Below are 17,745 nucleotides of genomic sequence, written 5' to 3'. Positions count from 1 at the left end.
TTCCACTGATAAAGCAGAGGAGAATGATGACTTCTGGGCAGATTAATAACTAATGAACTTGGGACTTGTTTGGATACCAGGAAAAGTATTTCTTGTGGAATTTTTTTGTTTCCATGATTTAGAGGGAAATGGTGATGACTCATTTTGAGAGATATCATCATAAATTGAAGGTCCACCACTGTAAGTAAAATTTGAACTGCGGGGGCCCAAGTTTCTTTTTTCATGTGTGTTAATCAAATAATGGGAAAACAGGAAACTCTGGAAAAAAAAAAATATTTTTTTTTCCAACCTTCTCCAAAAAATCCCTCCAAACAGGGCCTAAGAGCATCTGGGATTCTGTTTGTAGTAGTTTAAGGGCATAGATACATGAAAGCTAAGCACCCCAAGTACATGATCATTTAAATCTACTTTGATTAGAGAAGACAAAATGCTGCAAGATCAAATAAACCTCTCAAATACGAAAACGCTAATTTTATTTAATACTCTCTTCAAACTAACACTCAAAACAAACATCTAAATGACAAGCATCAACCAAAATTAAACATAGAATCCATGCAAGATAACTGGAAAAAGTACTCAAAATGATCAGGTCTCTAAATCAGAAAAGGGGAACTCAAAACATACCTTCGCCACCGACGATCAAGCACCCAGTTCTGCATCCAAACACTCAAAACTGACTCAAAACTACTAATAGTGCCTAGCCCTGCCGCGGTTCACTTCTTCTTTGCTGCTGATTTGGTGACCTTAGCACCAGATGGGTCCTTCTTCTCCACACTCTTAATGACACCCACTGCAACTGTCTGCCTCATGTCCCTAACAGCAAAACGCCCTAAAGGAGGGTACTCTGAGAATGTCTCCACAACCATAGGCTTTGTAGGGATCATCTTCACCATACCAGCATCTCCATTTTTAAGAAACTTGGGTTCCTTCTCCAACTCCTTTCCAGACCGTCTATCAATTTTGGTTAAAATCTCTGCAAACTTGACTGCTATGTGCGAGGTGTGGCAATCCAAAACTGGGGCATACCCATTTCCAATCTGTCCAGGGTGGTTCATGATAATCACTTGGGAAGTGAAGTTAGCTGCCTCTTTAGCAGGATCGTCTTTGGAGTTTGAGGCAACGAACCCACGTTTTAGATCCTTGACTGCAACATTTTTCACGTTAAAGCCAACGTTGTCACCAGGGAGAGCTTCAAGGAGGGCTTCATGGTGCATTTCCACGGATTTAACCTCAGTGGTGAGACCGGTGGGGCCGAATGTGATGACCATGCCGGGTTTGATGGTCCCAGTCTCGACACGACCAACAGGGACAGTTCCAATGCCACCAATTTTGTAGACATCTTGAAGTGGAAGGCGGAGTGGCTTGTCTGAGGGACGCTTGGGCTCCAAAATCATGTCTAGAGCATCAAGAAGTGTAGGGCCTTTGTACCATTCGAGATTGGTGGACCTCTCAATCATATTGTCACCCTCAAAACCGGATATGGGGACAAACGCGATTTTTTCTGGGTTGTACCCGACTTTCTTAAGGTAGGAAGAGACCTCCTTCACAATTTCATCGTACCTTGCCTTTGAATATTTGGGAGTGGTAGCATCCATCTATGAACAGATCAATCAAAGAAAGAAACTCCAATTACTATTTATGCACGAAGATACTGAGGAGAAATGTATTCATTTATCGTCAATGGCTAAACTAATAGCAGGGCAACATGAACATGCTTAACTATTCTCAAGGAATAAATTTACAAGGGAACAAACATGAATAATTAAATTGTGCTAGATCCCCCAAAATAAAAAACCCAGTCCTAAGCAAATGGATTGTACCATGGATCCAAAAGCATGTCACAGAATAACTAGTAATGCTCCTTTAGAATGAAAGAATTTTCTTTTAAAGTCTTCCAATAAAATTAAAGAAACAGAACTTTAGTTGACAGCAATAATTCACCTGTAAAAACTAGGACAGGTACTACTTATATCTTTTTTCAAAATTCAAAAATAAAAATGCATCTAGCTCGCTACAATAGGGAAAAAAGCCAACCGATTTTTTTAATGATGAGAGTTCTACTAAAAAGAAGAGAAAGAAACCCTGCGACTGAGACAGTCAAGGCTACAACAAAGCTGCTGCAAAACTAAAATACATACAACCGTCAAAAATCAGGGAGGCAGAAAGCCAACCAGAATTATGAGTACTTTCACAGTTTTCAGAATATAAACATCTCTCTATTATCCCATTAGTGCCATAGAGTTATTTCAAAGAGAATATAAAGGCAAAAGCAACTCCTACCAGCTTACTAGCACCATTTAATTGTAGAAAACCCCTATAATTAAAAAGCAAATTAACAATAACATGACGTAAGGGGAAAAAGTAGCTACCTTGTTACAACAGCAGATCATCTGTTTGACTCCCAGTGTAAACGCAAGCAATGCATGCTCACGGGTCTGGCCATCCTTTGAAATTCCAGCTTCAAAACCACCAGTGGTTGAGTCAATGATAAGGACAGCACAGTCAGCCTGGGATGTTCCCGTGATCATGTTCTTAATGAAATCACGATGACCAGGGGCATCAATGACAGTGCAGTAGTACTTTGTAGTCTCAAACTTCCACAGAGCAATGTCAATGGTGATACCACGTTCACGCTCAGCCTTTAGTTTGTCAAGCACCCATGCGTACTTGAATGACCTCTTGTTCATCTCAGCAGCTTCCTTCTCAAACCTCTCAATAACACGCTTGTCAATTCCACCAAGCTTGTAGATGAGATGCCCGGTGGTTGTCGACTTTCCAGAGTCGACATGACCAATGACCACGATGTTGATGTGAAACTTCTCCTTACCCATTACTGCTTTGCCGTAAAACTAAAAAGCTAAAGGATAAAAATAAAATAAAATGAATCACATTGCAATTCCAAGCCACTCATAGAAAATAGAAGATAGAAGAGGTAAATTTCAACAACAGATAAAAACAATGTTAATTTTTTAAAGGAACAAATAGGAAATGAGCAAGGCATCCCAGTCATTTGCAATTTTGCATACTTCCTACTTCCTCAAATACGTTCATTACTCTTTATAAAGCCTACTCAACAACCTCAAAAGCACTATGTACACTCACCTACTCAACAACCTCAAAAGCACTATGTACACTCATGCAGTGTAGTCATAGTTAGCAAAACGTGTTTCGGTAAAAACACAGGACGAGAAAAGTTCCAAGTTTAATACGGTATTGGTTTAAAAAATGTACTAAAAAAATGGAAACACAAAAAAAATGAGTTGAAAATTTTGTGGTAAAGTTGGAAAGTTTGCTAAAAACGCATTTTACATGTGTTTAAAATGTTTTTTTTCTAAAAAAATGGAGTTTTTTTTACTGTAACAGTTTCAAACGGAGTATTAAACAGCAAACCAATAAAACATGTTTTAAAAAACGACGTTTAAAACAGTGTTTTGCTAACTATGAGTGAGGTTTAACATTAGGGGTGCAACTTGGGTCAGGTTCAACCCAGACCTGACACGATCAACCCGATTTTGTCTCAGATTGGGTTGGCATTTCCTAGGGTTGGAAAAAGCCAATCCGATTTAATTTCGGGTTGGGTTAGGGTTTAGGCCTCGGCAACCCGAACCGACCCGAACTTGACCTCCGTCCTCTAATTTTATCTCAATTTTCTTTGGGTTATTGTATTTTTCTATTTTGCCCAAGGTGAAGCAGAACCAACCCGACTCACCCCGACCCAATTTCGAGTAGATGGGTTGGGTTAGGGTTGAGAAATTTAGAGGCGGGTTGGGTTAGGGTTGGCCATCTTCAACCCGAGGCTCTGGTTGGGTTGGGTTGGGTTAGGGTTGCCCTCAACCCGATCCAACTTGACCCGAGTTGCACCCCTATTCAGTATTCAACATTCACAACATCAGTTGCCAACCCTAATTCCAATTATTTCTCATTCTGCATACAAAAGAAACTTCAATATAAAAAGTAGGTAAGATTAGAGATAGATTTTAGGATCGCATGTCTAGCATATATATATTGAGAAATAAAATAGATGCTGAATCATGTATTCACCATAGGACAACCACAAAAACATGGAAATGCAAAATCCCGATCCATAATTTTATTTTCGACGGTGAATCTGGATCCACTATGAAAACAGGATTTAAAGACTCAATCATAAAAAATATTCGAGACAATAGAGAGCTTGTAAATCATGATAAATACTCCAAATCATCTAAACAAAAAGCAATGATATATTTTCTAGAACCAGAGAAAATTTAAAAAGAATCAGAAAACAATACAAACACAGAAATCATCAAAAAATAATTCCATAAAATCAATCATTACAACAAAATAAAATTACTCAAACCACCATCGCATCGATTACATCATGCAAAACAGTAAATCCAAAAGGAACAAAAAAAAAAAAAAAAACCCTAACATTGCATTAAAGGAATCTAAAACCCTAAAATCTCAAATCTCATATCCAACACGATCGGAACCAAAACAACAACAAAATAACCGTATTGAAATACAGAAGATGAATCATCTCACCATAAAATGAAATCTGACATGAGAAAACAAAGAGAATCGGAAAAAGTTGGAGAAAAAAAGAGCTCAATCGCTGAGAATAACACAATTCTCATAGGGATTCAACAAATCTACGAAGAGATCGAAGGAAAAATTAGGGTTTCGGCGGAGAAACTTACTTGAATCGGAGATCCAGCAGCAGAGAGAGACTAAAGCAAACCCTAGAAAAGGTGAGATAGAAGATGAAGCAAACCCTAGAAATGGCTTGTATTTATAGGAACTGAAGTTCCTAAATTGCCCCTATAGTTTCTTTAGAGTAGAAGCCTAGAAGGGGGTATTTTCACATTTTGGTCTCTTCACTAATAAAAATCGAGACGAGCCGAACGGGAAATGATATCAGCACAATCATGTTTTTATAATTGCAGAAACTCAGCTTGTCTTTTATATCTTATTTTTCTAGTGAGGGCTTTTTTGGGAACCAATCCCAGTCCTCACCTCAAGGGAAATTCCTCATCCCCTCCTCGTCCCCGCTTCAAGGATTGTGGGGAATCCCCATCCCCGGGAGAAATCTAATCTCCGTCCCAGCCAACACACTATGGGGAAGAATTCCCCGCCCCATCTCTGCCCTTCTATAATAACAATGTCTACCTTTTTAATCTAATCAAACAATTATTAAATAAGAATATAAAGTTCCAAACTAAAATATAACACTTTATGGTGGTATTTTCATAATATTCAAGATATATATGGATTATTTATGTAATTTTATAAATGGGGAATATGGTGTGGAGTGGGGCCAGGCCAGAGCCATCCCCATCCCTGTCCCCGCTTCGAGAAATTTTTTTAATCCCCGGCCCGAGAAATCCCTTCTACAATATAATTAGTGGAATTATATAATTATGTAATACATATTAATGTAGTGGGATTTGCTAGCGTCCATCGCAAAAGGCATTTCGCAAATGGTCTGTCGCATGTCAGAGCAGCCACAGAAACTCACTTTTCAGCAAATTTTGTCATCATTCACGAGGTGGCTGGTCTGACATGTGACAGACCATCTACGAAATGCCTTTTGCGGTGGACGTTAGAAAATCCCTAATATTAGTATACTACAATTACATTTTTCTTTTTTGACATTGGATATTCCCACTCCATTTAGGGCGGGACTAATCCCTATGGATGGGCGCAATCACTCGTAAGCCACGTGCTTACGTGCTACTATTACATTTATGATTTTGGCTTATGCATTTCGGTTGTTTCAGTCGGAATATAACATTTTGTATCAGTTTCTCTTGAAATTTAAGACTGTGGTCCAAACTAGCTAGGCATAAAAGCCATTGGTTTCACTCATTCCCTACAACCCATATCAGCACAACTGGAGGTGGTGGTGTAGCTTCCCTCCTCCCCTTGGTCTATTCCAATAAGACCAAAGGTGTTTACTTTTTTTCACCTTAACAACACCGCCACTGGTGTCCCCCAAATGCCGATCAATGTGCTACATTTTGACTGCCTCCACACACTAGGTTACCCTCCCCAACACTCATAAGGTGGATAATCTTTTACCTGCAGTCTGAGATTAGTTGATTAACAAAAGTTTTGTTTCCTTCTCATATCCACAGAAGCGCCAATGATCTAGCGGATAGATTGGCTAAATCTGGGGCTTTGAGGGACATAGTTTACAAGAGGTCCTCTCTTCCCATTGATGTGAATCTATAATCTCTTTTACACTTGGAATAAAGTTATCTTTTTCAAAAAAATAAATAAATAATCTTCTACCTGCACTCATTCATGATCCACAGCTCAGATAGATGTGAATGTTAAGGCCTAAGCATCGGTTTTGGGTCTCACCATCGGTTATCATAATCTCAAACGAACAGTCCAACAAGTTGCCAGTGGATCAAGCTGGCAGAAGCTTCTAGAAGGTGCTTAGGCCCTATTTGTTTCGGATTTTGAGAACCGATTGTGAGTCCAAAACTGATTATTGGACTCAATTTGAATCCAATAAACAGTTTTGGACTCACAATCGGTTCTCAAATCCAAAACAAACAGGCCCTTAGCATTTCATATTTGATTCCAAGTGGGTGTTCAGTATTTTTACTGTAAAGTATTGGTGAAAAGTCCTGGCATAATTCTCTAGCCACAAGAGCAACAGAGGAACCCTATATAAATTTAGGAGGATTGTTGGGCTATGTTTAGAGAAGAGTCCAAAACTGATCATTGGACTCAAGATCGGTTCTCAGAATCCAAAACGGAGGACCTAAGCTTTCATTGTATATTGGAAAATAAAGGTTACACATAGTAGTAAGGAGTAATCAGCTATACCAAGATTAAATAAGGGATTATAATTCAGAAGCATAAAAGCCATGTAAGCATTTCCTAAAACACTATCCTCTCCCAAGAGCACGCTTTGAGATTGTTAAAGTATAGATGATTAAATAACAACAACTCTTAACAGCTTAAGCTTTTGGAGTATTTGGTTGTTTCACATGGTATCAGAGCTATTGCCTCATGGAAGTTCAAACCCCAACAACTGCTTGGTATAAAAATAGTTTGGGGGCTCACCATCGGTTATCATAATCTCAAATGAACAGGGCCTAAGCTTTTGGAGTAATTGGTTGTTTCTCGTAGGCGAACCGAACTCAACTTTTGGTACAAAAGCAAAGATAGCATATTGCTCATAACTTCACTATTGGGAAATGTGAAGTCATGCTTCAAATAATTCACGTTACCATTCAAAAAAAATTGTTGGAGTCTTTTAAAATGTGAAGCAAAGGAAAAGTACACCCATGTAGGACAAGCTCATAAGCAATAGCTAGGAGCATTAAGCGTCCATGATTTAAATATAAACATACAATATAAAGTGCTAAGATACTTTTATTCCCCTTATGGGTAAAATTTATTACGTAAAATTTATTCCTAAAAAATGATCAATTCCCAGCTCTCAAAGATCAGTTTTGTCGACGGCTAAATTAAATGATCAGTTTCAGTCCTAAGAAGAAATCTATTCTTGGCACTCAAAGAAGCAAGCCCAAGGGTTCAACCTTGGTCATTCTCTCAAATCTTGTTTTGATGACAACAATATGTTACTTATATTAGTGTTTTACTAATGCCTTCAATGTTGTCTAAGAATACTATGTTAAAGGTCAAATTCAAGCAAGTGAATTAGGAAGGCTAGATCTTTGAGACATGGAGAGTGGAGCTGAAGTTGAAGGCTCAATGCCTAAAAAACATCCATGGAAGCTTAAGGAGTGAAGACTTGAAGTGTTCATTGAAGATTAACTAGTCAAGTCTTTGATTGTATGAAACTAATCTCTAATGTGTGTAAGTTAACAGCACTAGGGATAATCTAAAACAAAGGTATTTAAGCTCAAATTGGACATAAGACGAATTGCACACAAATCCGAATAGCCGAGTGGAGTTTGAACCATGAAGGAACACACTCAGGGCTTTAGAAGGACTAAAACTCTGCACATTGTGCAAATTGGCTTGAGACTGTGCAAACTGGCCTGAAACTGTGGAAATTGGCCAAACCAGAACAGATCCTTGCACGGACGACCGTGGGCCTCATGGTCGGCCATACGAGAAACTCAATGGCTAGTTGCACGGACAAACCTCGGTTGTCCGTGGATCGTCCAATCTGAACGTTGGGAGCCTATAACGGCTAATCTTGGTTCCAAACTTCTATAAAAAGGGTCCTAAGGCCCCTAAACACTTGTCCAAGACACTTGAGCTTACCTTGAATCATATTACAAGAGGTTTTTTTTTTATGGCAAATAGATTAATTAAAAAACAGGGACCGAGAAGGACCCTGGAAAGGAGTACAATCAGAAAAAATTGACAAAAACATACAGAAAGAACTAAGGAAGAAGCAAATCAAACAGTTCGAGGCTTTCTTTGTGCACCCCGGCTCTCGCTAGACTATCCGCTTCGCCATTGGCAGACCGCCTAACATGCTTGAATGGGATTGCTGCCACTGCAATATTATCATTAATTTCATCAAAATAGGCACCAAATCTCCAAGGAACTGCCTTGGCACCCCGAAGCCATCTGATAATGTTGAGGGAATCCCCTTCCACAACCACCTTATTCTTATCCACATTATGGAGCATCCTAATGCCCTAATCAATGGCGTGAACTTCCGCCCCATTTGCGTCTGCGACTCTGATGGGGCCTCTAAAGGCCCAAATCACCACCCCCTCTTCGTTCCTCAATAGTCCTCCAATGCCAGCTGGTCCAGGATTTCCCAAACTAGAACCATCAAAGTTCAACCATTTGAGGGATTAGCTTAGGATTCAACTTGTAATATTTTCTTTGAGAGTGTCTATGCTTCAATTGTGAATTTGCCTTTCTGAATACTATTTCCTTTCTTCTTATAATTGGTGAGGACACTGCATCAACCTTCAGTCAGAAAGCTTGGAGATAAAGCTTGGTTTGGTGGGACGCACCGCATCAACTTCGGAAGGAGCTTGGCTACAAAGCTTGTAAGTGGTTTGGTCTTCACCCGTAAGAAGACTGGGATAGTGAAAGCACAAGGTAGGAATTTCCCTATGAGAGTGGAAATAGGCCGGGATTGGGCCAAACCATTATAAAATTCTTGGTGCACTTCTCTTAACTCATTTTATATTCCTTTTGAATCTTGATTTTTATCTTCCTAGTTCTTAATTATGTTTGTTTTTTTTTTATTTTACTTAAGAATTGGAACAAAAAGTTATTAAATCAAATCCCCCCCGCTTGGGTTGCCACGGCAATGCCACCTGAGCCAATACTGTGTAAAATACTAAGATGTATCAGACAACAATTATAACCTTAGAGATGCAAACATATCATTTCATAGGACAAAGGAAACTGTGAAGTGGTTTCATCACTGAAACCAATTAATAATTGAAAACAGATGGCCGAAAATAATTAATAAAAGGTTATGGGTGTTTGACAAATACAAGAACCATGTGAATGGTGATAACTGATAAGTTAAAAAAAATCTCAATCAATCTTCTAAATGTTGACTCACTAACACCTCAGTGTAAATTAATGCCAAACAAGGCAACTTACAGATGTTATCCTGGTTTTGAAATCATCTGAAACATCTTATGTTATGTTTTACCTGAACTTGCCCCTTCAATCATCTCTAGATCCTTCTTGTAGATCCCTCTCAATTCTTTTAAACTATGTAGATTTGATTGCTGCCATGTAGAAAAGAAAAGATCACATTAGTGCTGACATGAACATTAACAATAAAGGAAAATAAAGTTTAAACCTGTAAAGACCTCAATTATTAAAAAGAAAAAAGAAAAATCTCTTGGAAACAAAAAGCCAAAAGATCTCTCTTGCATATATTAATCTTACTAAAAATTTCCCAAACTGTCACTTTTCTGTTCTTCTTCTTCCTTTTTTTTTTTTTTTTTGAATAGAAAATGAATCAAAACTGTCACTTTTTTTTTTGAAATGGAAAATTTTCACTTTTCTTTTAACCAAAACTCCTAGTTTGTGTTCTTTTCTTACTAAAAGACCATTTTCTATTTGAGCAAACCCATCTCACAAACCCCTCAAGGAAGACTCCCTTTGGGTGAAAATTCAAAAAACATTCTTTACCAATCCCTCAGTTATATTTGTGGTAAGGGTTCATGAGCATTATCTGATGTCTCATGTTCGATTCCCACAGGGGAGAGGTACCAAAGATTTTCTTTTTTACCTGTTGAGAAACCATCTCATCATGGAAGAGTCCAACAATTCTTTTCCCTTCTCTTTTGCCACAAAAAAAGGCACAAGCATCTTCAAATGGTCATCACATATTCTCTTGGAAAGGCAAAGAACCACCATAGCCACTTGACCATCTATTTTTCTCTGTCTGGGCGTGTTTGTAATGTGGTGTGTGGGGGGGGACTCTCTCGGTCTTCCCCTTTTAATGAAATCAGTTACTATTCAAAAAAAAAAAAGCCACTTGACCATCTATGCAATTTGTCTTGTGAGTATGCTTTTAAATTTTCACCAAAATTGACACGTAACAACCAAAATGTTTTTGTTTCCATCCCCACCAAAATACACAACGAAACTAAAATTGCAAGTGTAGTGGTGGTATACATAGTTGTCAAACCCCTATAGGTGTGGCTCTTTGGCTTAAAGTCATGGGTATGCTCCCCAGTGACGAGAGTTCAAATCCCCCCGGGCTTGCCCGATGCGTGTGGTTTATGGGTGATTGCGCGCATCAGTAAGGAATAGTCTCGCCCTAAAAATTGGGGTGGGGATACCCTATGTCATTAAAAAAAAAAAAATCTTACGAATAGTAAGAGTCAACTCCCGAGTCGAGTCGAGTCGTTGGATTTTCGAGGCGAGTTGCATGGATGGCTTGCAGTTTGTCAAACTCTTACGAGTCAACTCTCGAGTCGAGTTGAGTCAAGTCACTGGGCTTTTGAGGCGAGTCGAATGGGAGACTCTCCTCTGTTGAAGACTCGTCCAAGTCGTCTGGAGACTCGAACGAGTCGCTGGGAGTCAACTCAAAAAAATAAGACTCCTACGAGTCAAGTCAAGTCGCTGGCCTAGGCTTTCTTGTTTTGATGGTTGAAAACTTGGAAGTTGGAACTTGAAACTAAATTATTTTTGTGCATGCAAGTTACAAACAACAGTTATTTGTATTCTTGGTTTGGTGCCTATGTGCTATTGGATTATATTGTTTACATGCTTCATCTTTTGATATATAATTATATTGTTTAAATTTCTATTCTTGTCAAAAACTCTTACGAGTCAACAGTCGAGTCGAGTCGAGTCACGGGTTGACAACTATGGTGGTATACTATACCAATATATGTTGCGTAATTATATTTATATGAATTGCGGGTGAAATGTGATGCATGTGTTACGCATAAATGTTTATATAAATTATATGTGAAATGTGGTATATTCTGAATTATCAGAGAGCGCATGTCCCTAGGTGTTGGACGTTGTTAAACCATTATAGATAGGTTTTTTTTTTTTGCTTATGTGATAATTTTTTAGTGTGTATTTGTGCAGTTGTGCTTATGCTAGCACTTCCAGAAAGTTTCATCTTAAATGTCCATCATTTGCACATGTTTCCACACGTTTTCATGATTCTATAGGATTTCTATCGAAATTTCCAACCGAAATCTAAACATTTTCGTTTCTATGCTGATTGAAATTGAAACCAAAACAAAATTTTGAAACCTTGATTGTAAGCATCTTCTCGCCTGGACTGCAAGATCGCATCTTAGCACAACCTATTGTCTTTGACAAAGGCCTCTTATGTCCCAGCCTACACATCCATTTCCTTGAAACTGATCATTGTAAGGATTCGTCATTCGTGATCTCATCTTCTTCTACAACAACTATTGTAGTGAGGAAGCACAAAAAGGATAGCCATAGATAATGATCTTCAACAACTACATTAGAGAAGGCCTAAACCATTCTGTATTCACCTAGACAATTATATCTATTGAAGTGATGATGTGTACTATATGGTCAAAAGAAATGGGCTTGTTTATTTCAATACATACTACTCTAATAGTTCATGCGTTGACATTTTAAAGCAATACTAGCTCATGATTATTTCCCCTTCGTTCAAAGTCAAACTCAATCCCCCCCCCCCCAACACACACACGCACGCACGCACACTCTTCCAACTATAGTTAATCCATCCACTATTCTTCCTTTATTTTGCATGTCTATTTGTCTATCCTCATTTTAAAGGTATAATATATTGTTTATTCAATTCTTGTTGAGAACCAATTGTTGTGTATACTACGAACGCGTGTTATAACCTTATTTTATCTTTCTTTCGGGGTTTTCTCTCGGGTAACTCTCAGTGTACAGTATTAGGTGAGAGGAGCAAGGAAAGGGTTACAGGTTTGTGGGTTTTGTGTTTGATTCATTGTAATCATTGCATATTGTTTTTCTCATAGTAGATCATGTTTTCGCCCGTGGATGCAGGCTTGGCCGAACCACATAAATTTTGGTGTTCATCATGTGGCTTGTTTTATTGTTTTATCTTTTCCGTTAATTTGTGCATGATTAGATCGGATTTGCCTGGCGGATTTTCTAAACATTTTCTTTATTGTTTTTTTTCATACTCACATAGTACTGTATATACACACATATTCAATGGTTATCTCATTGATACTTTTGTTAGGTATTGATATATCACTACTCTTAACTATAACTTTCCCTCAAGTAAACACCCCTTGCTAACGATCAACTTCAAAAAATAATTAAGAACCTGGTGGTGAAACAACTTGCAGATCATAGTAACATAACATTACTCAATTCACATACAATCACAATGTTCTCTCTCTCCCATATTGATGAAGTGCAACCTCACATACGGTTAAGGAGGAATTATAGCAACATGAAAAGAAAATGGAACGCCCATAGGTAGTGAGACTGAAGACAGGAGAAAGGGTGCAAAATCCAAGGGATGATTTGTACAAATTGCGCTAACATGACCCAAAGAGATAGCCCTTGTTTCATTGCCATACATACTACTTCAATAGTATGTGTTGACATTTTAAAGCAATACTAACCAATGTTACCTGGAAGGCGGATTGTTCCGGTACGTGGTACGGGAACGGGTGCGGGGTACGTGGTATGATGGTAGCCAGGTACGCGGTACGATGAGGGCATATATATATATATATATACAGGAATATCATTCCATAGTACACACTACATACATTTAATACACAAAATATAATAACCTCATGTATGTCATACATATTTTTTCAAAAAGAAAGTTCCTGGAATATATGAATATCCTTCCATAGTCCAATACTACATCCATTTTATAAAAAAACCTCATGTATGCCCTACATATTTTTATAAAAAATAAAGCTCTAGTTCCAATTCAACCCAAAATATATAAAATTTGTAGCTCTCTCTCCATCTCTCTCTTAGTCTACATGCATATCTCTCTTTCTCTCTCGCGAGTCGCCGCGGTTCGTCACTTTTGGCGATCCGGGTCGCTAGCGAACCACGTTTGGGATCGTGCGACCCCGGATCGCGGATCAAAGGGCAGTTGGCGAATCCGGTAACTATGATACTAACTTACTGTCACTTCCTCTTCTTTCAAAGCCAAACTCACTCATCCCAAACTATACTTAATTCAAACACTTTTCTTCCTTCAGTTTAGCATATATAATTTTCCATCCCCATTTTAAAAATATAATGTATTCTCTATTCAATTATAGGCTAGAAGCACTAGTTATGTCGTTTATCCAATATTTAACTCCTATTTATTCTTCTGGTAACACAGATTAACACTGTACTATTAATCCCCTCTTTCTATCTCTAACAAATGGAACATCAATTACATCATTAGGAAATACACAAATTTGGCAAGATTGTGTCTACAGCAAAGAACAAACACATATTATATACCTGTTAATTTTTTTTTTCAAAACCAAAAGACTAATAACATTGTTTGGAGCAATCACCATATACTATAAATTCAAGAGAGAGTCCAAGAATGCAAAATTCCCTCCAAGAAATATATATATATATATATATATATAGAGAGAGAGAGAGAGAGAGGAAAAGGAGTGTGCGATCGACCGCATATAAGGTTATATGCGGTCGAAGGCCCAAACATATGGGTCCCATATTTTTTGTGGTGACCAAAACCATTCATTTGCAAGGCCCCATAGTAGATAGGGTGTGTCAAAAAATCAGCTCCATTGGATCATCCTAACCCCTCCAAAAGTGGAGGGCAAAAATGGGCAGATTTGTGGCAAACGGTGTCTGTCCATTTTGTCCTCCACTTTTGGATGGGTTAGGATGATCCTATGGAGCTGATTTTTTGTACACACCCTATCTATGTAAGGGCCTTGCAAATAAATGCTTTGGATCATCCTAACAATGTGGGCCCACATGAGTTTTGGGCCCTCGACCGCCAATCTTATTCCTCACACACACACACACACACACACACACACGCACACACACACATATATATATACTAGTAAAAAACCCGACAAAGAACTGTACGGACCACATCATAGGTTGATCCAAACTGTCCATGTGATGGAACACAACATAAATAGGTTGTGCCAGTAAAATCATTTCCATAGGCTGATCCTAGCCCTCCAATCTATAGAGGTCTCCATAATTGTTGTTCCTCTTAAGGTGCCCGGAATTCGTCAATATTTTTAAAGGTGTCCTGGATCCATAGTATTATGTAATATGTTCACAAAAATCCGTAGTATTATGTAACATATGCACCCAATCCGTAATTTTGCAAAGAAAAAACGCCACCATGTTGACTTTGTGGACAAAATGTATAATAAAAAATTCCTAAAGAAGGGTAAAATAGGTATTGTGAAGGGGGTAGGATTGAAAATATGGGGCTTTAATGGGGGCCTTTGTTAAGAAAAGCAAAAAAAGTGATATATATTGTAGAACTCCACAGCCAAAGAAAGAAATAAAAATTATTACAAAATCAGAAAGAAATAGCAAGGCAGCCAAGACCCAAGAGGGCATGGATAAAGAAAGGCACTCACAAGCTGGGATTTTTCGTGTGCGAGGGCATCGTCAGTGTGAAGGAAGAGTGATCTCCATTGATGCATGAGATCAAATTCCAGTTTTGTTGATTTCTTGGTGTTTTCGCTAGCAATTGTGCCAATACTGTCATTGTTATAACTTCTTCCTACCAAAAGCTTGACCTTCTTCCTACTCTTCTCCAATGCTGTATAAAGTAATGCGCATCAAGTAAGTAAATAGAGAGCACCCCATAAAATCTACAAAAATATTTTCCTCATAAAACACATTAAAGTATTACTAGCTAATGAAGTGAACTAAAAAAAACCCAGTATATTTCAAGAATAATTTTTGCATGCTTACCAGCTAATCGGCCATGGGTGTCTTGGTAATGAAGATCAGACCACAGATACGCAGCTAGTTACAACACAACTTTCATATCAGATACATTGCAACACAAAGAAATTAAGTTCCATGAATTTAACCACTTATTCACACCCGTGAGTGTGAAGGTATAAATCCAGACTCCATGGCATTCTAAATTCAGTAGAGTAACTATAAACTATAACAAGATTAAAAACAAGGCACATATAGATAATCAAATCCCTTGATAAAGAATTGAAAATACCTTTCAAACAGAAAGAACATGAGCAAGCTTTGTCCATGTCTAAGCTGTCATTAGTATTAAATTCACCCTCACCATTAAGAGTAACATTCTCTTCTACATCTTTCTCTAAGTTGAACAATTTACAGCCCTGTGAACCAGATGTTCTTGATTGTCCAATGAAACTAGATTTGTTCAAGGATGCATCAGTTAAATTTTCACTTCCACCCACTTTGCTTTCTTGGGAGTCCATGAAGTGTAAACTGCTATCAATTGACGGAAAAAACTGCCCATGCCCTGCCTCGCATTCTCCCTCGTCATTATAACCATGTGCACCTATTACTAATGTATCGTTTATATCACCATCAATCCTAGTAATATCCATGCCAACTTTATTGCATTGTTTGGGTACCGAAATGCTAGAAACACAGCTATCTTTTGACCCATCACCATCGACAATTCCATGCATCATAGTGTGGCCTCTTATGAAATGCAAATCATCATCCAACAAAGTTGAAAGTTCCTTTATCTCATCAGGGTTCCGTGGAACATCCAATGCTACATTGTTGTGCAGGGACTCACTGCCATTAACTGAATTCATAGAATGACAGAGCCACTTAGCATTCAACAAAGACAAACCCGTGCTGTTACCATCAGTTACATTTTCAGAATTCGTCGACACCCGACTCACATTTTCTTTCCCTTTAACCAAATTCTCTATCTTTCGACTCACATTCTCTTCTCCTTTAACCAAATTCTCTATCTTTTGGCTTACATTCTCAGAATTCGTCCTCACGTTCTCTTTCGCGTTCACCAAACTCTCTATCTTCCCGCTTACTTTTTCAGAATTAATCGACACCCGACTCACATTCTCTTTCCCTTTAACCAAATTCTCTATTTTTCGACATACTTGATGAGAAAACTCACCATCATCAGCTTTGCATCCAACATTTTCCCTAAACTCATTTTTATTTCCAAGAACAACATCACCCACAGCCAGCGAAAATTCCCTTTTCCCATGACGATTGGTTATGTCTCCCAAAATCTTATGGTGTCCAAGAAACCCATCACGAGAATTGTCTTTGTTCATCATAACCAGTGTTTCAAAACGTGAATGCAGGTCAAAACGCAGCCAAAGCAAATCCTAGTCGACTTGGCAAGACACGACAGAGAACTCGGTTGATGCGAACATAACAAGGGAGAGTCAAAAAGGAGTTTTGATTGACTTTGTAGGGCAAAATGCGAACTCAGACAAGAATGCAGCCAATGTAAAAGGGAGACAAGTCAGGGAAGTCCACAATGACACTGGGGAAATTTTGAAACTATGATCACAACATGAAGTTTTCAGACAAAATTTCCTGAGATCATGATCTCAAACTACAAATTTCACAATTAGTCCAAAACCCATCTGTCACTTAATCTGCTTATCACTTTCTAATTTCAAGAGAACTCAACAAACCATTCAACAAAATCAAAGCATAACTCAAATTAAAAAAAAAACCCATGAGTAGAAAACCCAATAAATAAAATAATAAATAAACCAATCGATCGGATTTTTTTTATTATCTTTCGATAAAGATCTACAAATGACGAATCGATGGAGGATAGAAATTAAACAACAAAATCATCACAGTATCATAAATAAATAAATCAAAGACTAGAGAAGAGAGAAATCTTGCATCCCATAAAAACTAAAAAAGATTGAAATGTTCTGGGTTTTACAGATTTTGATTCAAATCGTTTCCTTTTCAACAAAAAAAAAGTTAGGGTTCTGAGATTACTAACCTTTGCTCGTATTTTTGAGAGAGAGAGATTTCTAGTTAGAAAACTTATGGAGGGAAAAGCTATTTTGAGTGTCACGTGTCTTTGCCAGGGAAAAAAGGTGGGTTATGGGCTCCTAGGAATAGATTTAGTGGTGGGCCCGCCTTTAACAATACTAAGAGAAGAACGTGGGAGCCTGATTTGGGCCCACTCCAATTTTATTTTATGGATCAACAATGGGCATTGAACTTCTATGTGATCGTACACACGTATAAGAAGTCAAGAAGGCATTTTGCAGAAGGAATTTCGCAGACCGGCTTTTGCATGAGAGAGCAGCCACGTCAGATGAATTAAATGAATGAGACAAGAGCAGAGCCTATGTGGCTGCTTTCTCATGCAATAGCTGA

The 17,745-nt window shown here is 38.1% G+C and overlaps 2 protein-coding genes across 3 annotated transcripts; both read right to left on the bottom strand.

Annotated features, from left to right (window-relative positions):
- Positions 1-456: 456 nt before the first annotated feature.
- LOC143857534 (elongation factor 1-alpha) lies at positions 457-4,837 on the bottom strand. Of its 2 annotated transcripts, none has more exons than XM_077367996.1 (3): positions 4,680-4,837; positions 2,370-2,857; positions 457-1,595 (listed from the first exon to the last, which is right to left on the bottom strand). In XM_077367996.1, exons 2-3 carry the CDS (start codon positions 2,829-2,831, stop codon positions 714-716), a joined length of 1,344 nt encoding a protein of 447 aa, XP_077224111.1. In that variant the 5' UTR covers positions 2,832-2,857; positions 4,680-4,837; the 3' UTR covers positions 457-713. The 2 variants fall into 2 exon arrangements, with proteins under 2 accessions (XP_077224111.1, XP_077224112.1); XM_077367997.1 differs by lacking the exon at positions 4,680-4,837 and adding an exon at positions 4,525-4,652.
- Positions 4,838-8,331: 3,494 nt separating this feature from the next.
- On the bottom strand, positions 8,332-17,346 carry LOC143857976 (uncharacterized). Its single transcript, XM_077368546.1, has 5 exons — positions 15,602-17,346; positions 15,337-15,390; positions 14,997-15,181; positions 9,599-9,677; positions 8,332-9,009 (listed from the first exon to the last, which is right to left on the bottom strand). The coding sequence occupies exons 1-5, from the start codon at positions 16,668-16,670 to the stop codon at positions 8,891-8,893; spliced, it is 1,506 nt and encodes a 501-aa protein (XP_077224661.1). The 5' UTR covers positions 16,671-17,346; the 3' UTR covers positions 8,332-8,890.
- Between the last annotated feature and the right edge of the window lie 399 nt (positions 17,347-17,745).

Source organism: Tasmannia lanceolata, unplaced genomic scaffold (genome assembly GCF_043159265.1).
Source record: "Tasmannia lanceolata isolate RefF3 unplaced genomic scaffold, GAP_Taslan_0.1 ptg000025l, whole genome shotgun sequence".
NCBI classification, from domain to species: domain Eukaryota; kingdom Viridiplantae; phylum Streptophyta; class Magnoliopsida; order Canellales; family Winteraceae; genus Tasmannia; species Tasmannia lanceolata.
This window is presented reverse-complemented; position numbering and strand designations above follow the sequence as displayed.

Excerpts from the sequence above, each read along its gene's own strand:
- LOC143857976 (XM_077368546.1), bottom strand. The coding sequence starts at position 16,670 with ATGATGAACAAAGACAATTCTCGTGATGGGTTTCTTGGACACCATAAG. Across the intron at positions 9,678-14,996 it reads CACACGAAAAATCCCAGCTT|CAATCAAATCTACATAGTTT; the intron begins GTGAGTGCCTTT and ends TCTACATGGCAG. Across the intron at positions 9,010-9,598 it reads GATTGAAGGGGCAAGTTCAG|TCTTCTTACGGGTGAAGACC; the intron begins GTAAAACATAAC and ends TCACTATCCCAG.
- LOC143857534 (XM_077367996.1), bottom strand. The coding sequence starts at position 2,831 with ATGGGTAAGGAGAAGTTTCACATCAACATCGTGGTCATTGGTCATGTC. Across the intron at positions 1,596-2,369 it reads TGATCTGCTGTTGTAACAAG|ATGGATGCTACCACTCCCAA; the intron begins GTAGCTACTTTT and ends ATCTGTTCATAG.